Genomic DNA, 19,718 nt, shown 5'->3' on the forward strand with positions numbered 1-19,718 from the left:
TGACATTTTGCTTCAACTGTTCAAATAATGATAATCAAATCTAAGAATGCATGCAATTATTTTTCAAATACAAAGTAGAAATAAATTTACATAAATTGAACTGACCTTTTTGTTCAAGAAAATCTGGAATATTCACTTTATCAAAGCATCCCGATTCCTGACATACGAAACGCCTACGAATTTGAAATTTCCATCCACGTGGCTGTAGATTTGAATTATAATTATGTTTTCTTTCCTTTTCCTGTCACTATGATTAAATATTAACTATTAAAAACTCGTGATTTTGATACATATAATGTACCACAAATGATAATACTGTAACGTTAAATGATTGGACCTTGTTAACAGATCAGTGGCTATAAATAGGTTTCATAACAATAACACATGTAAGTAATTAACCTATATACAGCCCCACCTATATGTTTTATTAGGTTGCAGCGCCGCGCACGTGGTCTTCGAAAGGCACTTGTATATATACACTTAATTTGTAAGCCAAATAACATTAAAAAAAAAAGTTTAAATGTTTACAACAGCGAATAAGGATTACCTTTCGTTAATTTTTTACCTACTGTCAGGAAACCGACCAGAACCTGATGTTAGTACGACGTCAAAAAGAAACGTCTAATAGACATCGGTTTTTGGATGTCAGATTTACGTCGTATTTTGGTCGCCGACGTCGTGACCAAAACCTAACGGTAATCTGACGTTATTTTAACGTCATGTGTTTGCTTGGTTGTCAGTTGATGTGTATTGCTTTTAACTCTTAACCTATAATATTAAACATTTGCACTCGTGTCCGGCTAACATTTTTGGAAATGTGGATTATCAATTATGTGGATATTAAGATGAAAATCTAAAGCTGATCAGCATAACATTATAGATCATGGTCGAGGTGGGGGGGGGGGGGGCTGGCCTGGCTTTTTAATACACATGATACCCGTGACAAAGGCAAATGCCTTTTGTTTCTAGCAGGGTAAGGTTAAACATAATGCTAGTTTTAGTCTATGAAAATCTCATAACATTAAAAAGTATTTATAGGCATAGTTTGCATTATTTCTTTATTAACAAAGACAAATTCAGCTTTCAAGTTCATTTCAGAATATATTGATGATATTATAAAAGGAAGTTTGACACTCCATTAAATGTCATAAAATGCCATTAATTGAAGTTAATTAACCAACATTATGTTGAGTAAACAACTTTTCAGCATAATACCTTTTGTTATCATTTTCCAGATGTATTTTGAAAGTATTACAGAAGTTGGCACGAGTTGAACAGTTCTACAAGAGATGTCATTCTGTATATGGTAAGAACACTGCCAATATTTGTAATATATGTATATAATAGTCTATCAAGCCTAAACATTCTTTTCTCAACTTCAATGCCTTTTACTACTGTATTTCACTTACCTTGAATATGAAATTGCCCTTGCTATATAAGAGATTGGTGGGATTAAAATTATAAAAATTGATTGGGCAACAGTTTAAAGTTGGGTAAAGATAATATGGAAGGACTTGCAGCATAAGCCAATCATATTACAACTGGCACAGAGAGATGTTAAAATGTGTTGAAACTTAATGTAAACTTGTTCATACTTTCTTTAATTAATCTTGTTTAGTCATTAAATGTATGTTTTGTTCAATAATTGGTTTGTAAATTATGGGCAATTTTCTATGCACATTGATGCTATTTGCACTGTTGACCTTTAGATTATCTTTTAATTTATTTATTCATTTAAGGTTACTGGTTGTTGCTTGTTTAACTTTTACAGAAGGGATTAATTTTGTTTTGGTCTGATGGCACGGCCCTCATGCTGGTGTTTCTGAGCTCTGATTATGTTGAAATGAACATATTTATTAAGTCAAAAGATGTTGAAAAAAGTAAAACTAGATTATTGAAATGAGATTATTGAACAACAATTGTTCATTTCAATTTTTTTGTTAAACAGGTGTGGAGTCAGTTTTGAGAGCTGTCAGCACATCGATTGAACTAAAGAATCCATCTCTTCTCAACCATGGATACATTCTACTGGCTGAAATTTTAAACAGGTAACCCCATACATTAATATTTATATTTAACCAACTTTCCATTTCTTAGAAAAATGTTTAGTTGAAATCAGGAACAAAAAGAAAACAGCAACCCCCCCCCCCAAAAAAAAAACAATCAAATATTTTTGGCAGGATTCTAATAACATTCTTTTTTCATTGTCTATAAGCAGGCCACTGAAAGCTAATAATCTGTGGTGTTTTTCAAATAATTTTGTTTCTCATTGAATAAAAATTGACTTTGTTTTGAAACAAATACAAAATGAGGTGAATTAAAAGAGCAATTTCTCATAATTTAACAAATAGGCCTTTGATAATTATATTGTCAAGGAAACTGGCATAATTTATAGTAATATATATAAATATATATATAAAAAAAGAAGTTCGATTCCTTGTGTGGATCTCATGTATAAAAAAAGTATGTTTTGGGAAATGCAGAGTACAAAGTTCTTTAATTTTTTTATACGTTTATTTCTGTTAGCGCTTTCAATATATATATATATATATAATGATAATTATAAGTTTTAAAGAACAGAACAGATTGTTCAGACTAATTTTGTCTGTATATGGAAATAACTGCAGGCATCCTGAAGATGTACCACTATTCTTGAGTAGTAGTGTGGTACAGAAATGTCTGTCTCAAGTCAAACATGGCCTCAGTCATTACCAGAATGCTGTAAATCACACTGCTCAAGATGCTTTCCTGGCAATGTTAAGGTATGTCATTATATCTTGTTACCTGTACTTTATATGGTTGGTATGATATACTTTTTTATTATATACTTATAAATGAAATATTGAGAAATATTGATAAAATAAAATGCGTATTTTCATTTTCCGTATTTTCACTGTAAAAATTTATTTTTCACTGCAGTGAAACATATTTTCCGTATTTTCACTGGTGTCTTGCCGGACGACTTTCTTTTAAATTCTGCCAGTACACAAAATTTAAGGGAAAGTCTTTCCAATTTTATCGCAAAAAAGAGAAAAATGTATATAATAAACAGAAAATTCAAGTTTTTTCTATAAATACATGATTTATTTTCATCTTGTGGCATGAAAATTACCATATTTCACTCGTGGCTACTGCCACTCATGAAATATTTATTTTCATACCACTCGATTAAAATAAATCGTGTATTTATAGAAAAAACTTGAATATCCTCTATATATTTCTGAACCATCTGAATGTTTACATTGATAATATCTTTCTCTTTTATTGCCACTTGCAAAGAGTTAGGCCAGCCTGCACAACCATACAGTCGGTACAGTCCTTGTATTGTTTGTTTGTTTTCCAAGTTTTTGGATTGTCATATTTTGATAACATTGATAACATTACAAAATCCCTATAATGAAAGCTAAAGAAATCTATAAAATGAATGTAATGGGAAGTGTCAAAGGCTATATACATGTACATGCCTGCTCTTGTACCTTCATCTAGGACATTCCTTTGATATTAAAAATGGTTTGAATAAGAGTATGGCTAGTTTTGCTTTTATTAATCCCCTACCGGTTTACCGGAGGGGACTTTAGGTTTACCCTCCGTCTGTCTGTCCGTCTGTCTGTCTGTCCGTCCGTCCGTCTGTCCGTCCGTCAGTCCGTCCGTCCACAAAACTGGATCCCGCGATAACGCAAAAAGTACTGAAAATATTTTAATGAAACTTGATATATGGATAGATGGCAGTATGGAGATTATGCATGTCTTTTTTTTTTCTTCCTATGTTGAAAATTCTGGCACGTCTTTTTTTTTTTCTTCCTATGTTGAAAATTCTGGTTGCTATGGCAACAAATAGACTGAAAATATGGCAAATTTTACACATAACCTGGATCCTGTGATAATGCAAAAAGTACTGAAAATATTTTTATGAAACTTGATAAATGGATAGATGGCAGTATGGAGATTATGCACGTTTTTTTCTTTTTTTCCTATGCTGAAAATTCTGGTTGCTATGGCAACAAATAGACTGAAAATATGGCAAATTTTACACATAACCTGGATCCAGTGATAACGCAAAAAGTACTGAAAATATTTTTATGAAACTTGACATATGGGTAGATGGCAGTATGGAAATTATGCACATCCTTTTCTTATCTTCCTGTGTTGAAAATTCTGGTTGCTATGGCAACAAATAGACTGAATTTCAAGATTTCTGATTCTAGTTTTTAAGTTTTTTCACTATAAGTTCTTTATTTCTTAAGGTATTTTCTTCAAACTTTAAATGTAAGTTGCTAGTCATCAACCACATCATATGTGACAAAGTTTACAACTCTAGCACAAAATTTATCAGAATTACCTCCCTTGAACTTAAAATTTTCATGAAAAAAAAACATTGTTGTTTTTTTAATAACTTCTTTTTTTCTGAACGTATCTACTTCAAACTTCATATAAATGTTTCTTATTATCACTCAACATTTGTGAGTGTTCAATACTCTAGCAAGACTATTTCCAGAATTATGCCCCTTTTGAACTTAGACTTTTTTTTGAGAAATTAGTAATTTTTACTCCAACTTCTTCAATCATGATAGGATTTTCTTCAAACTCCCACATCATAATAATATGACAAGGTTTATAAATCTAGCATCCATATTTCCAGAATTATCTCCTCCTTAAACTTTTAATTTTTCCTATTCGTTCTTTTAACTTTCATTTTACTTCAAATTCAAAATAAACATTCAATATTCATACCTTCATTACTAATTGTTCTTTGTTACACTCACATCATGTATGACATTGTTATCTCCTTTTTTTTTAAATTTTGCTTTTAAAAATGTTATATTTTATAACAGGGATGTTTAAAAAATAACTTTAGAGTGTCCTTCAGTCCGTCTGTCTGTCTGTACATAAAAACTGTTCACTGTGATCACTTTTAAAGAACTTTTTCAACAAATTTACTTAAAATAGAAACATAAGTGAATGGCCAATGGCCCTTCAGAATGTTGCTTGGGCTCTTACCGGTAGGGGACTTATGGATTGCTTGCAATACTATGATAATTGCTTGTTTGGTATAATATGTAAATGATTTGTAAAGATTGGGTATTTCATATAGCTAGCATAACATAAGCTGAAATATTCCTCACAGTCAAACTAAAACAAAATACAATAGGGGCAAAGCACACATATATTCTATCAGTTTTGCAAATTACTTTGAACCAATTTATTTCTCATATGGTGAATGTAGACATAAAGTCAAGCCTTGTACTCTGTAAATAGGAAAACCTGATGTCAGGAAAATATATTTCTCTCATTTTTCATTCTTTAAGGAAGAAGTACTTGTTGTTGCCAGTACCATTCCAGGAATTGACAGAAATGTTTACCATGGTAACAAAGAGGAAGTTGGACCAGCTCAAGTTATTCTGGGATATGTCAGAAACCAGACAGATGAAAAATATTGAAATGCTTAGTTGTAGCCTGGTGAGATATCTGGACCTGACGATCAAGTGTTGCTATCTTGTTAAAGAGGTATGTAAGTAAATGTGTTGCCAAGGTTTTATGTTGTTATTATACAAGCTAACATTTGCTTAATGATGTAACTTACTCTATCAAATAAGTAAGCAAGTATGTAAGTTTTTTTTTATTTCAGTGACATGCTATTTTACCAATGTGCATGCAAGTTTCATCAACACATACCAGCACCTGTCCCATCAAAATAGTGAAATAAGTCTTTGCAATGCATTCACATTAAGGCAGGTTAAGAATAATAAATACTTTTACTCTTAGCATTCAGCCAGCAACTGAATATACCCTTGCGATTACTGCAGACCACAAAGAGCCAGCTCATCTGTTCCATTTGATCTTGATCATGGTCTGCTTTGTTCCCAATTCAATCAGTAATTATTTAGAAACTATTCCTAAAAAAAAATAAGTGATTATGTCTATTTTGAAAGATGGCCAAATCTATTTATGATATTCAGGGTGGAAAGGGTCAATATTTTCATTCTAACATGATTTGCTTCTTGTTACTACACATACAGTGTTTTATAAATTAAGACATGTTGTATTTATGTTGACAGTGTAGAGGTGACCTGGCAACATGTGAGAGCAACTTTGCTGCACCAGGTACTGGAGATCTACTGTCCCCAACAGATACATTTGTTGAGAAGTTGTTTAATGCTGGTCAACATGTTTGTGATGTCCTTTCTCAGGTAGACATGTATTTGAATTTTCTATTATTCGGATTAAATATTAATGTTGTAAAAGATTAATAACCAATGATCTGTTGGCATAATTTTTTAGCAATTTTACGTGTCCCTTGGTCCGTGGCAGGAATTCGATAAAAACAAAATATCAGAATTATTCAGGTGATAAAGGTAGTGTATAAAATTTACAATGTTTAAAATCCTTTTGCACTTTACTCTCTTATTTGTGATTTATAAGATCTATGAAAAATGTTAAAAATACTGATTTTTCCTAAATCTTCAAAATTGAATGACCTCAGAACTAAGGGAAGTAACTTTAGTTTGACACTTTCATTGAAGTTTCATGTTTTATCTCCCCTTCAGAAATCTGCAGACAGAATTCATAGTGTACAACTGTATGAAAAGGTCCTGGAACTTATCTGCTGTTTAAATGACCTTGACACAGGAAAGTCACATGACCTGGTATATCAGCTGATATTGGCAGGGTTCATTATTAGACTGATTGATGTAATGGTGAAATTGAAGTAAGACTGTAGCATGATATGCATCAAAATTCTCTTAATACAGTAAAAGAAATTCTAGAAACAATAGAAACAGAACAGAAAAAATTCATTTGAGCCACGCAGTCTGATCAGGATCCATGCTGTTCGCTATCACTTTCTCTACTTGTTATAGGGTTTGTAAGCGAACAGCATGGATCCTGATCAGACTGCGTGAATGCGCAGGCTGGTCTGGATCCATGCTGGTCGCAAACGCATTACATTGGTTTTGTCGTGACGCGGCTCATTTTAGATTTAAGTGTCATCAGCATTTATTAACATTTATTATATTCAAATCTGATAAACAGTTAAATACGGGTGGCAATTTTATAAGTTAACATTGCTGCTAACATTCTAATAGCTAAGATAGCTAGCATCAATCCAACAGTTACTCTGCCTGCATGAAATTCATTTTATAAAGAAGCAGAATATTTTATTGATGGAAGCTTCTTAGCTAGCTTATAATTTGTTTGATAGGATATTATGTAACCCAAGTTAAAGGAAAGTATAAGAAAATTGCTTGTTTTATTGTGTTTCAATTTTTTCTTAAAAGAAATAACAAAGAACCTTTCCATAAACAAATTAATATTGAAAGTAAAACCATACTTATGTAGGAATTATTATTATTATTTCTTTTTTAAAAGAAAGAAAAATCAATACAAAAGCTGATCTATTACATTTATATCTAGCTCTCAGCAGCTTACAAATTTGATGGACAGATTCCTAAAACTTACTGTAGAATGCTGTCACCAACACTATATGCTCCCTGTAGACAGACCTTTCATAAACGTGCTGGATGTGCACCATTTTAAATGTAAATATTTATAAGTAATACATGTACATTGTATTTAGTAGATTTATATAAGAACATGTTGCACTTATGCACATACAACTTTTTGTCACAATTGCCTTGGTAACAGGTGACACAATCTCCTCAAAAATGGGTGATAATAATCTTCTGTTTTTGTTGATAATTCATTATAACTGCCATTTTATGCCCATAATGAAATATTTTCACTTTAAAGGCTGTTTCTGGCAGAATTATTGCGTAATGATATTGCAGTGGTGGTCACTGCCCCTTGTGGACCAGAATTCTCAGATTTTGAGTGGTCCAACACCATAATCACTGGGCCTTGCCTCACCTTTTAAATTGTGTTAACATTTAATAAAGGGGCGTCCGTGGCCGAGTGGTTAAGGTCGTTGACTTCAAACCACTTGCCCCTCACCGCTGTGGGTTCGAATCCCCACAGGGACTTTGGATTCTTTCATGTGAAGAAGCTATCCAGTTAGCTTACAGAACGTCGGTGGTTCTACTCAGGTGCCCATTTGTGCCTGAAATAATGCATGGAAGGGCACTTAAGGTCTTCCTCCACCAGTAAAGCTGGAACATCGCCAAATGACCTATACTGTGTCGGTGTGGGGTAAAACCCAAACAAACAAACAAACATTCAACAAACAGCTGTTTTGTTTAAATTGTTGGAATAAAGATGAAAAAGGCTTTTAAATGTTGTGTTTTAAAATATGTTAAAATGCACTAACTGATTTTAGGGCCTTTTAACTGTTTAAAACAAGTGTTTCTGGATGGAAATGTTGACACGGTCATGGTGGAAGCCTATCTGGTTATCATATACTTATCCTGCAAGTATTGTAACTGGTAAGATACTTATTTTTTTGGACATCCCATTTTTCATTGTCAAGTTGAGCTGATTTGACTATATATTTGAAAAGTTTGACTGTAATTCTGGTGCTTGACCAGCAATTGATATTGTAAAATGTCTAGGATATAATTTTCAATATGCCTAAAATATAATAATGCCCTTTTTTATATAAATTGAACATGACAGGGAAATTTCCATAGATATTTACAGAAATTTCCTTTGTCCATGTGAGTTATTTATCATTCATGCGAAGTAAATTATAAAATTAAAAGGAATTATGGCAAATTGTTAACTTATTTTAACTTTCACCTGTTCACTCGTATACCCTTGGATGTGCATAATGTCACTTTGGTCTGAATTAATATAAGTTTTGTCTTGCAAAGATTTTGCTCTACATTTTGTAATTAATGGGTTGGTTCAATTTACAGCAGGAAATAAAACACAATATTTTCATTTATTACTATTAATGTTTGCTTACAGTGAGGGAAGACCTGTGTATGGTGAAATCATATGTAGTATTTTAAATGGTCACATGCCACTAGAACAGATGTCATCTCTAGGAAGGAAGCTGTACATTTACTTGCTTTCTGTAAGTTTGTAATAATAGTTATAGTTATATCTTGCCATGGATTTATCACCTTATGTAACAGAGCCAAAATTATGGCCTTCAAGGTAGGCACATACCTTTTAATGATAAGGTTACATATTAAGAGAAGATTTGTGACTTGTGAGATTATTTCACTGGTTTGGATTTTAAAAAAAGCATTTAAAGATATAGGTGAAAGCAAATTGTGTATGATTGTAGTACAGAGTTTATCTATGAAGTTTATATGTTGTTTTATTTCTTTCAGTATGTCAGTACATATGAAGGGGTTTGTGTGCGTGAAACTATTCAGGATGGTAATCACTTTTATGTACTGTTCTATAGTAGTCGGGTGCCTGTCTCCACAATTTTTAAAGTAATTGCCTTATATCATGTGACTGTCACACTATGGTTTAACATTCTGGTAGTGTTATATCTAATTTCTTTGTGAAAGCTTCCTTAGTGAAGCATTATAACATTAATTGTTCCCCAAAACTGTGCACATTTTGCCTGAAATATTATACTTGCCTCCACCAACAAGTAGATAAATTAAAGTTACATATAATATGACCTTTGTATAAAGTCATTGACTGATACATTGATGATTTAAAGATACATAACAATATTCACATCAATGATTACTGAAGGCAATTCCAAAACAAAATTTCAAGCAGCACATTTTGGTAAATACATGTATTATAACAGGTTTAGAATGTCTACCATCAGTGATGGAAAGACCAGCCAGTGAATGGTATACACATGATATCTGCATGCTGATTTGGGTGTTTGATGATCCTGTACTAGCTATAACATCAGCAAAATCTGTTGTAAGTTACTAAAATAAAAAAAGTATAAATTCAATGCCAAGAATAATTATCTCTCTGTATGGGTGTTTGAAAATTAAAAAGAAACTAAAATGGAGTTATGCCACACTTTAACAGACCCGTGCTGCTTTTTGAATTATTGAAAAATAAATAAAACCTTGACTGTATATGAAAATAATTTAAGGCCATACACTTTACAAGATTGAACTTCATATATTAACTAAGGACAGTTGTTTTGTGTTCTTGCTATTGAAGGTGATGTGTCTTGTAACAAGCTGATGATACATTAATTAAATGTCTTGGATTTAAAATTGTTCTCCTTTTTTTAAAAAGACAAATGCAACAGTATGTATGTTGTTTTTTTCTATTGATATTTGAGTAAAGTCAAGTAATTAAACCATTATAAACCTTTAAATACCATCCAAAGAAGATATAAAAAAACACTTGAAAAAAAAACTGAAACTGAAAAAAAACTAAATGTTTTTCATAAAATCTTGTACATTGTCCTTGATGTAAAAGAAAAACAATATTTTTTCCAACGAAGACTTTTATATGTAATATTATTATCCCATTAAAATTGTGTAAAATGTTGTTGTTTCAGATAGATGCCTTCTTGGAAAACACCAGTATAAAAGAGATACAGCATATACTAGAAACAGAGGGTTGTCTGGAAAATGATACTCTATTACGATTTTGTAGTAATAAAAATTCCCTGTCATCTCTTGTGGTAAGTTTAAATGCTAACAGTTTGTCTCAAATGTTAAATCAGCATCAACCATTTTACAATTTTATGGTAATGTAAAATAAATATGAGCCGTGCCATGACAAAACCAACATAGTGGGTTTGCGACCAGCATGGATCCAGACCAGCCTGCGCATCTGAGCAGTCTGATTTGGATCCATGATGTTCGCTATCAGTTTCTCTACTTGTATTAGTGTTTGTAAGCGAACAACATGGATCCTGATCAGACTGCGCGGATGCGCAGGCTGGTCTGGATCCATGCTGGTCGCAAACGCATTACGTTGGTTTTGTCATGACGCGGCTCATATATAATAATCTTGTGTATATGTTTTCTCAGACTGCATATTTCTTGGTTGCTTGGACAACCAAATGTCTGATAAGGAAAAGAGCATTTAGAAATTTGTAATGATGACTTAAGAAATATGTATACTAGTATTTTTAAAAGCTGTCCCTAGAATGGGTGACACTACATGGACATTTCGTCACCTTAGTGCAGTAACAGGTTAACTTTTATTAAATTGTATAAGGATTAAACCCTTTACTGTACTAAGGTGACAATTTGTGTTTTTTTCCAGACCAGTCTGACTAACAAGAGTGCAGAGATTGTGTCAAAGATTTTTCTGCTACTTGAAGAATTCATTTCTAGGTCAGCTGACAGTAGTTTTACTGGTGTTGAATGCAAGGTAAGTATCCTAGAATATGCCAAGTTAAATCTTTAAGCTTAGGTAAAATCTATGAAGATTCAATGCCTATATCTCAAAATATAAACTTAAAGTACAAGTCAGTAATTAAGTAAGTAAATATTTTATTATGGAAACATGTGTATGACAATTTACATATAATGGGAATAATAAATTTAACATTAGTGCTAATTTTGTTTGGAATCAAGTATTTTTTATAATTGTGCAATGTATTTGATGTTATTCGTTATTCTTAAAAACTTATGAGCTGCGTCATGACAAAACCAACATAATGCATTTGCGACCAGCATGGATCCAGACCAGCCTGCGCATCCGTGCAGTCTGATCAGGATCCATGCTGTTCACTTACAACTTACACCAGCATGGATCCTGATCAGACTGCACGGATGGGCAGGCTGGTCTGGATCCATGCTGGTCGCAAACGCATTATGTTGGTTTTGTCATGACTCGGCTCATTTATGGATCATCTCCTATAAAAAAATTCAGCAGGGCAGTTGGTCAACAATTTATGTTTCATTTGTATTTCAATAAAATAATTTCTCATTTAACAGAGAGGTGAGGATGCAGAAGTACAAGAATGTATGTCAAAACAGTTAAACTTCTTATTTGAGAAAACAACAGATGTTCTACTAAATGTGTTCTTGAAAAACTATTCTAATGCACAAGGTAAGGGCTAGAAAGAAATTGAAAAAAATCTTTATATTTAATATAGTGTCTGATTTCTTGGTAGGACATGCTCCTTAACATTGAAAGATATTGTGTTCTTTAGTCAAAGATACTGCCTATCTTTTTGATGAAGCATTAATTGGTGTATAATAATTTTTAAATGATGCTGAAAGTGCTGAGTGCTGAAACAGATTTTATTGACTATCAAACAATTAATGTGTTTTTTTGTTGTTGTTTTTTCAGATCACAATATCTGTGGGTTACTTGAGTTGATGTTAGTGTTAATCAAGTACACAAAATCAGCTTACACCATTAGTGTGAAAATCCTGTATCATGGTAAGGAATTCTCATGATGTTGTTGTTGGCTTGTTCAAGTATTTTAGTATATTTAATAAACCTTGATGCATTTGTGTAATAACTTGTTAATGTATAATAACTTGTTAACTATAATAACTAAGAGCTAATATGTTATTTCGTTACTGTTGTAGTATTGAACGTGTTGTCAAGGAAAGAAAAGCAGAGTCAAGGTCTAGAGAAAGCATGTTTGCTGTCAGTACTGGCTGCAGTTACCTCAAAAAGTGAATCTCAAAGTCAGTCATCAGGTATGTTGGCATTATTTCCCATAGGGATTTTAAATTCTATAATGCTCCTGATTCTTGTTTATTATCTTCAAACAATTGGCTTATATCTTCAGTAAATTCATATTGAATGGAGTTGTTTCATACTGTGCCTTAATTCACTGAATTAAAAAGATTATTTAGATAGAAAGAAAGATCATATTTGTAAAAAAATTAACTGTATGTAAAGATATTATTAATCTATGATGCTTATTATACCCCCAAAAACGAAGTTTGGGGGGGTATATAGGAGTCACCCGGTGGTCGGTTGGTCGGTCGGGCGGTCGGTCGGTCGGTCGGTCGGTCCAGACGTCCGTTGCATTTTCCTTGTCCGGACCATAACTTGAAGACTAATGGTTGGAATTCAATATAACTACATACAATGGTCAAGCACATTGAGAGGAAGTGCAGTGCACAAGAACCATAACTCTAACTTGACTAATTACAGAGTTATTGCCCTTTGTTACTTTTCCTTGTCCGGGGCATAACTTGAAAACTACCGTTGGAATTCAAAACAACTTCATACAATTGTCAAACACAATAAGGGGAAGTGCAGTGCACAAGAACCATAACTCTATCTAAAGTAATTACAGAGTTATTGCCCTTTGTTACTTTTTCCATTGCTTTCTTTTGTCCGGACCATAACTTGAAGACTAATGGTTGGAATTCAATATAACTACATACAATGGTCAAGCACATTGAGAGGAAGTGCAGTGCACAAGAACCATAACTCTATCTTGACTAATTACAGAGTTACTGCCCTTTGTTACTTTTCCTTGTCCGGGGCATAACTTGAACACTACTGGTTGGAATTCAAAACAACTTCATACAATTGTCAAACACAATAAGGGGAAGTGCAGTGCACAAGAATCATAACTCAATCTAAAGTAATTACAGAGTTATTGCCCTTTGTTACTTTTCCATTGCTTTCTTTTGCCGGACCATAACTTGAAGACAATGGTTGGAATTCAATATAACTACATACAATGGTCAAGCACATTGAGAGGAAGTGCAGTGCACAAGAACCATAACTCTATCTTGACTAATTACAGAGTTATTGCCCTTTGTTACTTTTCCTTGTCCGGGGGATAACTTGAAAATTACTGGTTGGAATTCAAAACAACTTCGTACAATTGTCAAACACAATAAGGGAAGTGCAGTGCATAAGAACCATAATTCTATCTAAAGTAATTACAGAGTTATTGCCCTTTGTTACTTTTCCATTGCTTTCTTTTGTCTGAGTATAACTTGAAGACTAATTGTTGGAATTCATTATAACTTCATACAATGGTCAAGCACATTGAGAGGAAGTGCAGTGCACAAGAACCATAACTCCATCTTGACTAATTACAGAGTTACTGCCGTTTGTTACTTTTCCATTGCTTTTTTTGTCCGGAGCATAACTTGAAGACTAATGGTTGGAATTCAATATAACTTCATACAATGGTCAAGCACATTGAGAGGAAGTGCAGTGCACAAGAACCATAACTCCGTCTTGACAAATTACAGAGTTATTGCCCTTTGTTACTTTTCCTTGTCCAGAGCATAACTTGAAAACTACTGTTTTGAATTCAATACAACTTCATACAGTTGTCAAGGACATTAAAAGGAAGTGCAGTGCATAAGAGCCATAGCTCCATTTTGACAAAATACAGAGTTACTGCCTTTTGATACTTTTCCTTGTCTGGAGCATAACTTAAAACGTACTGGTTGAAATTCAAAACAACTTCATACAATGGTCAAGCACAAAAAGAGGAAGTGCAGTGCACAAGAACTATAACTCCATCTTCAGTATTTATAGAGTTATTGCCCTTTGTTCCTTTTCTTTGTCTTTCTGGACTTATTACAGAGTAATTCAATAAAACTTCATTAATGGCCAACCACATTGAAAGGAAATGCAATATACAAAAACCACAACTATCTTTAATTGCCCACAACCATAACTCTATATTTCAATTCTTTTACAAGATATTCTGTTACTAGTAACATCCTCATTTCCGAAGCAGTCTTGTGGGGGTATTAATCACATTTAGTGATAGTTCTAGTTTAAATTATTTCTGAGATTTAGGGAAGCTACAATAGGTATACAAAGCAAGATTAATAACACTTGCAATTAAATTATTTGCAGCATCAGTATTACTTTATGTTATCATACATTAAAGCCATGTTACTTAACTGTGGTATCCATATTTTCTCTTAATGTCATCCCTATATGTTAAGACTAATTTTCATTACAGTTTGTGCAATTGTTGTCCAACATGAAGGATTTATGAGTTATCTTCAGACATGTTTTGACAATTCTGACACTGATATTATCTACTGTATATCTTGTGATTTACTTATGGCCATCATTCAGGAGAAAAAATTGAAGGTAATTGAAAAAGCAATATGAGCCGCGTCACGACAAAACCAACGTAATGGGTTTGCGACCAGCATGGATCCAGACCGGCTGCGCATCCGCACAGTCTGATCAGGATCCATGCTGTTCGCTTACCAACCCTATTACAAGTAGAGAAACTGATAGCGAACAGCATGGATCCTGATCAGACTGCGTGGATGCGCTTGCTGGTTTGGATCCATGCTGGTTGCAAACGCACTATGTTGGTTTTGTCGTGATGTGGCTCAATTAGTTTTTACATGTAAACTCTTTCCATACTTCATTTTCCTGGAATAGGAAGACTGAAAATACCCATCCTTTCATTAATCTCAATACATAAGGTTGCACTTTTGACAAACAGCCCACCTTGACAAGAATTATATGTTCCAAGCAGGATTGGAAGGAACATTACTGAGGTTGGGGTTTGAGATTCACTGTCATATACTGTTTCCAGTAGGCTAGAAGCCAGATAAACACCTTGAAACATTACCAGGCTTTTTGTGAATAAAAATCTTAGTCATGTTTCATATTTATACAAATATTAGTTTAGATTTTTGCATGTTTACAGTGTGACAATACTGTCCAGGTAGATATAGTGAGAGTAGTGAACTCTGTATGTATGGACTCAGGTGATTACCAGGTTGCCAGTATGAATCTGTTATCAGCATTGTTTAGTGTGAACATGACAAGTTCCATTGTGAAGGTGGCTGGCAGAATTTATCCAGCAATGTACAGGACCTTGTATATACAGCTGCAGCAATCTTGTCTTCAGGTATCAGATATTTAACTTATAATATTATCTTTATTATTGATACAGAGTGATTTAACTACTTAAAACTGCATGAGTATGAAATAATTTCATTTTGTTTGGTTTTTAGTAGGACATTCGAGTATTTAACCTGTATACATACATATTTATTCTTCAATGTGAAACAAATACAGTCAGGACTCAATACATCGGAATCCATTATACTGACAAATTCAAATAACGACAGTGAATTGGTGGGAACCAAATTTTTTCAACGTCATTATAATCCTTTATAACGGAAAATTCGTATTCCGACTCCGACACAATAAAATTGGAAACCAAACGTGTTGTTTTCTGTACAATTAGTACCCGTTTTACTGACACTTGGTCAGTCAAGCGCGCGTATCATTGAGCCGCGAACAAAAGCCTCAAGGTGTTAAAACAAGTATTGTAGCTTGGTAGATTGTTACACCTTATTATAATACCAACGTGTTGTTGTCAGCTGAATTTTGTTACACTTCCTAACTTGTGATATGTTATTATAATAATGGCAGAACCTCCAGTTAAACATCAACGGACTAATTTAACTTTTGAACAAAAACAAAAACGCGTTTAGTTTAGTTTAGTTATTTAAATAAAGTTGTTGTATTATGACTGTATGATATGTAATCTGTATAGTAAAGTGAACACATAAACAAACAAAAAATCATTATAGACCTAAATACATATTGTTCAGATACCAGCGAATAAGCATATCATTACATGATGAATGATGAAATTCACTATACTGACAAATTCGATATACTGACATATCCTTTGGGAACCAACAGTGTCGTTGTAATGAGTCCTGACTGTATAAGCAACTTAATTTCATCATGCATGAATGTACTTCCGTGGGCAGAAACTTGATAATACATTTGTAAACCAGATAGGGATTGAATTGGAGATACATACAAAACTGCTTCATAGAATAAAATAGTTCATTTTTATTTTCTAATTTGAATCAGTCTTTGCATAGTAATAAAACCAATGTTTGTTTGCAAACATTATCAGATGTATCAATAATTACAAGATACATAGGAATTTTTATTCATCTAAAACTTTATCCATTCTAGTATAAAATATGTTTCAGGAGGAAAGTGACACTGCTTATGGTGCGGGACTGTGCATGAGAAATCTTATTCTGCATTTATTACAATCAGACAGAGATCTTGGTAAGATATTCCATGTTTACTAGCTTTGGTTGAAACATATTTGAGCCGCGTCATGACAAAACCAACATAATGGGTTTGCGACCAGCATGGATCCAGACCAGCCTGCGCATCAGCGCAGTCTGATCAGGATCCATGCTGTTCCGTTCCCAACCCTTTTACAAGTAGTGAAAATAATAGTAAACAGGATGGATCCTGATCAGACTGCGCAGGCTGGTCTGGATCCATGCTGATCGCAAACCCATTATGTTGGTTTTGTCATGATGCGGCTCATTTATTTAAGCTTGATAGCGAAACAAGTTCTTGCAATTTATATTAATCACATTCAAATCTGCTTCCTGGAACATCATATAAAGAAACATGATCAAGACCTGATTAGGGCTCAAACCCATGATCTCTGGGTTGAGAGGCAGACACCTTATAACCACTAGGTCACCACTCCCCTTAACTAGCTTAAAGGAGACACAAACTCTGCTTATATTATTTGGCAACTTCTCAACTGCACTTACTGAGGAATATGGTAAAGTCACAACTTGATTTTAGTGTTTTTACAAAAGATAAGAAGTCCCTCAGCAGCATACTAGCTGTTCATATTTCTATAGGGTTTTTATATGCTAAATGTATTCTTGATACTACTAGAGCTTACATAAACAAGAGCTGTCACAGGGACAGCGAAGCTCGACTAATAAAATACTGGACGCAGTAAGGAGGACAAAACTATGAAAGAAATATCAATTATGTATAATTATGTATTAAGTTATAGTAAAAAAATGATATTTGTTAACATAAATTCCAAGATCAAGGGGAATAATTCTAGAAATAGTCATGCTAGAGTTATGGACCTTGTCACACAACATTTGTGTAATGATAAGAAATATATATTTGAAGTTTGAAGTAGATACCTTAAAAAGTAAAGAAGTTATTATATTTCTTAAAGAAAATCCTAAGTTCAAAGAGAGATAAATGTGTAAATATTGGTTCATGATTTATGAACATTGTCACATAAAATGTAATTGATGATAAGGAATAAGTATTTGAAGTTTGAGGTAGATACCTTTAAAAATAAAAAAGTTATAGTAAAAAATAACAATTTTCTAGTAAAAAAATCTAAGTTTATGGGGAGATAATTCTTGCAATATTGGTGCTAGAGTTATGAACCTTGTCACATAAGATGTGGATGATGATAACGTAAATATATTTGAAGTATGAAGTTGATCCCTTTAGAAATAAATAAGTAACAGTAAAAAATAATATTTTTTATGGAAAATTCTAAGTTCAAAGGGAGATAAATCTGAAAATATTGGTGCTAGAGTTATGAACCTTGTCACATAAGATGGGGATGATGATAACGTAAATATATTTGAAGTATGAGGTTGATCCCTTAAGAAATAAAGAAGAAACAGTAAGAAATAGTACTTTTTGAGGAAAATTCTAAGTTCAAGGGGAGATAAATCTGAAAATATTGGTGCTAGAGTTATGAACCTTGTCACATAAGATGGGGATGATGATAAGGTACATATATTTGAAGTATGAGGTTCATCCCTTAAGAAATAAAGAAGTAACAGTAAAAAATAGTATTTTTTAAGGAAAATTCTAAGTTCAAGGGGATATAAATCTGAAAATATTGGTGCTAGAGTTATGAACCTTGTCACATAAGATGTGGTTGATGATAAGGAACATATATTTGAAGTTTGAAGTTGATACCTTAAGAAATGACAAAGTTATAGTGAAAAATATTTTACTGCACCAAAACTTTAATCTAAAATCTGGACGCCGACGCCGGGGCGAGTAGGACAGCTCTCCATATACTTCGTATAATCGAGCTAAAAATGACTTCATGTCCTAGAATAACTTTAATAAAGATTTTTTCATTTTCATACATTTGAGTGGTATTGAAAAGCAGTTGTTTGTATGTATCATGTTATTTTTAGGCGAGGAACTTCTTGAACAGCCTTGGAATATAATATTATTAGAGGTGTTACTAGACCTTTCCTCTACTGGACATGTGATGGAGCATCAGTTATGCTTACTGTCTTTAGTAAATATTTTTATGATGAATTATTTTCATTTTGTACACTTGCACAGAGGAAATAAAAATTACACAATGGTTGATAGTTTAGTTAAAGAGAGGTGATTCTAAGCATTCTGAATACAATTTAAAAACAATTTCTTTAATGTTATGTCTAGAATATTAGAATATGCTTCATTTTGTTTTTTTTGAAACTCACTATAACCTATATTTTGCTTTATTTCAATTTTGTCACTTTAACTGATTCGTAAATTAATATAAATATAATAATATAATTCCTTGCCCAAAAGACAAGAAAACTTTTTGAGAAAATTAACTATAACATACAATGCTAAATTTATTTTATGGCTTTATCATGTTCTAAATTCAAAACTGCCTAGGACTGTTGCAATATTTTAATTATGAAATACTTAAATTCAGAATCTTAACAGTTTAGAGGCTGGTCACACTGAAACTCGTAAGCACAGGCTGACCTGGCTCGATGTACTGGTAGGAAGTCAGTGTCATTGTTTGCATTTAAAGTGTACATAGTTTCCATGATTTGAAATGAATTTATTGTGATTCCATGTTGCAGTTTACAGAGTTTAAGACAGGTTGTAGTGTGATAAAGTCCACACCAAATCTTGTAGACAAAATAATGAAGTTTGTTCAGACTATCAGCAAAAATACAGAGGAGCATTTTGGTGTACATTTGAATAATCTGTTAAAGGTATTCTTTTATACAAGATTAAATTGAGCTTTATATTTTAAGTGTAAGACTGTTAGTTGTGAGGTGGATCTAAAACTTATTCATTTACTTCAAAAAAGATGTTGTTGATGATTTATTATATAATTATTATAT

The 19,718-nt window shown here is 32.9% G+C and overlaps 1 protein-coding gene across 1 annotated transcript in view; it reads left to right on the plus strand.

Annotated features, from left to right (window-relative positions):
- LOC132735152 (uncharacterized) overlaps positions 1-19,718 on the plus strand; it is a 31,724-nt gene that overhangs the window by 11,535 nt on the left and 471 nt on the right. The window contains exons 9-29 of the mRNA XM_060722069.1: positions 1,236-1,306; positions 1,949-2,048; positions 2,628-2,762; positions 5,307-5,505; positions 6,057-6,188; positions 6,546-6,706; positions 7,411-7,535; positions 8,270-8,375; positions 8,860-8,968; positions 9,231-9,279; positions 9,668-9,789; positions 10,388-10,513; positions 11,104-11,211; positions 11,781-11,895; positions 12,139-12,231; positions 12,384-12,497; positions 14,750-14,883; positions 15,458-15,661; positions 16,770-16,851; positions 18,780-18,886; positions 19,452-19,586. Coding sequence (XP_060578052.1) covers positions 1,236-1,306; positions 1,949-2,048; positions 2,628-2,762; positions 5,307-5,505; positions 6,057-6,188; positions 6,546-6,706; positions 7,411-7,535; positions 8,270-8,375; positions 8,860-8,968; positions 9,231-9,279; positions 9,668-9,789; positions 10,388-10,513; positions 11,104-11,211; positions 11,781-11,895; positions 12,139-12,231; positions 12,384-12,497; positions 14,750-14,883; positions 15,458-15,661; positions 16,770-16,851; positions 18,780-18,886; positions 19,452-19,586 — 2,527 coding nt within the window. The remainder of the gene's footprint in view (positions 1-1,235; positions 1,307-1,948; positions 2,049-2,627; positions 2,763-5,306; positions 5,506-6,056; positions 6,189-6,545; positions 6,707-7,410; positions 7,536-8,269; positions 8,376-8,859; positions 8,969-9,230; positions 9,280-9,667; positions 9,790-10,387; positions 10,514-11,103; positions 11,212-11,780; positions 11,896-12,138; positions 12,232-12,383; positions 12,498-14,749; positions 14,884-15,457; positions 15,662-16,769; positions 16,852-18,779; positions 18,887-19,451; positions 19,587-19,718) is intronic.

Source organism: Ruditapes philippinarum, unplaced genomic scaffold, assembly GCF_026571515.1.
Source record: "Ruditapes philippinarum isolate M1 unplaced genomic scaffold, ASM2657151v2 ctg555_1_1_1_1, whole genome shotgun sequence".
Taxonomy (NCBI): Eukaryota; Metazoa; Mollusca; class Bivalvia; order Venerida; family Veneridae; genus Ruditapes; species Ruditapes philippinarum.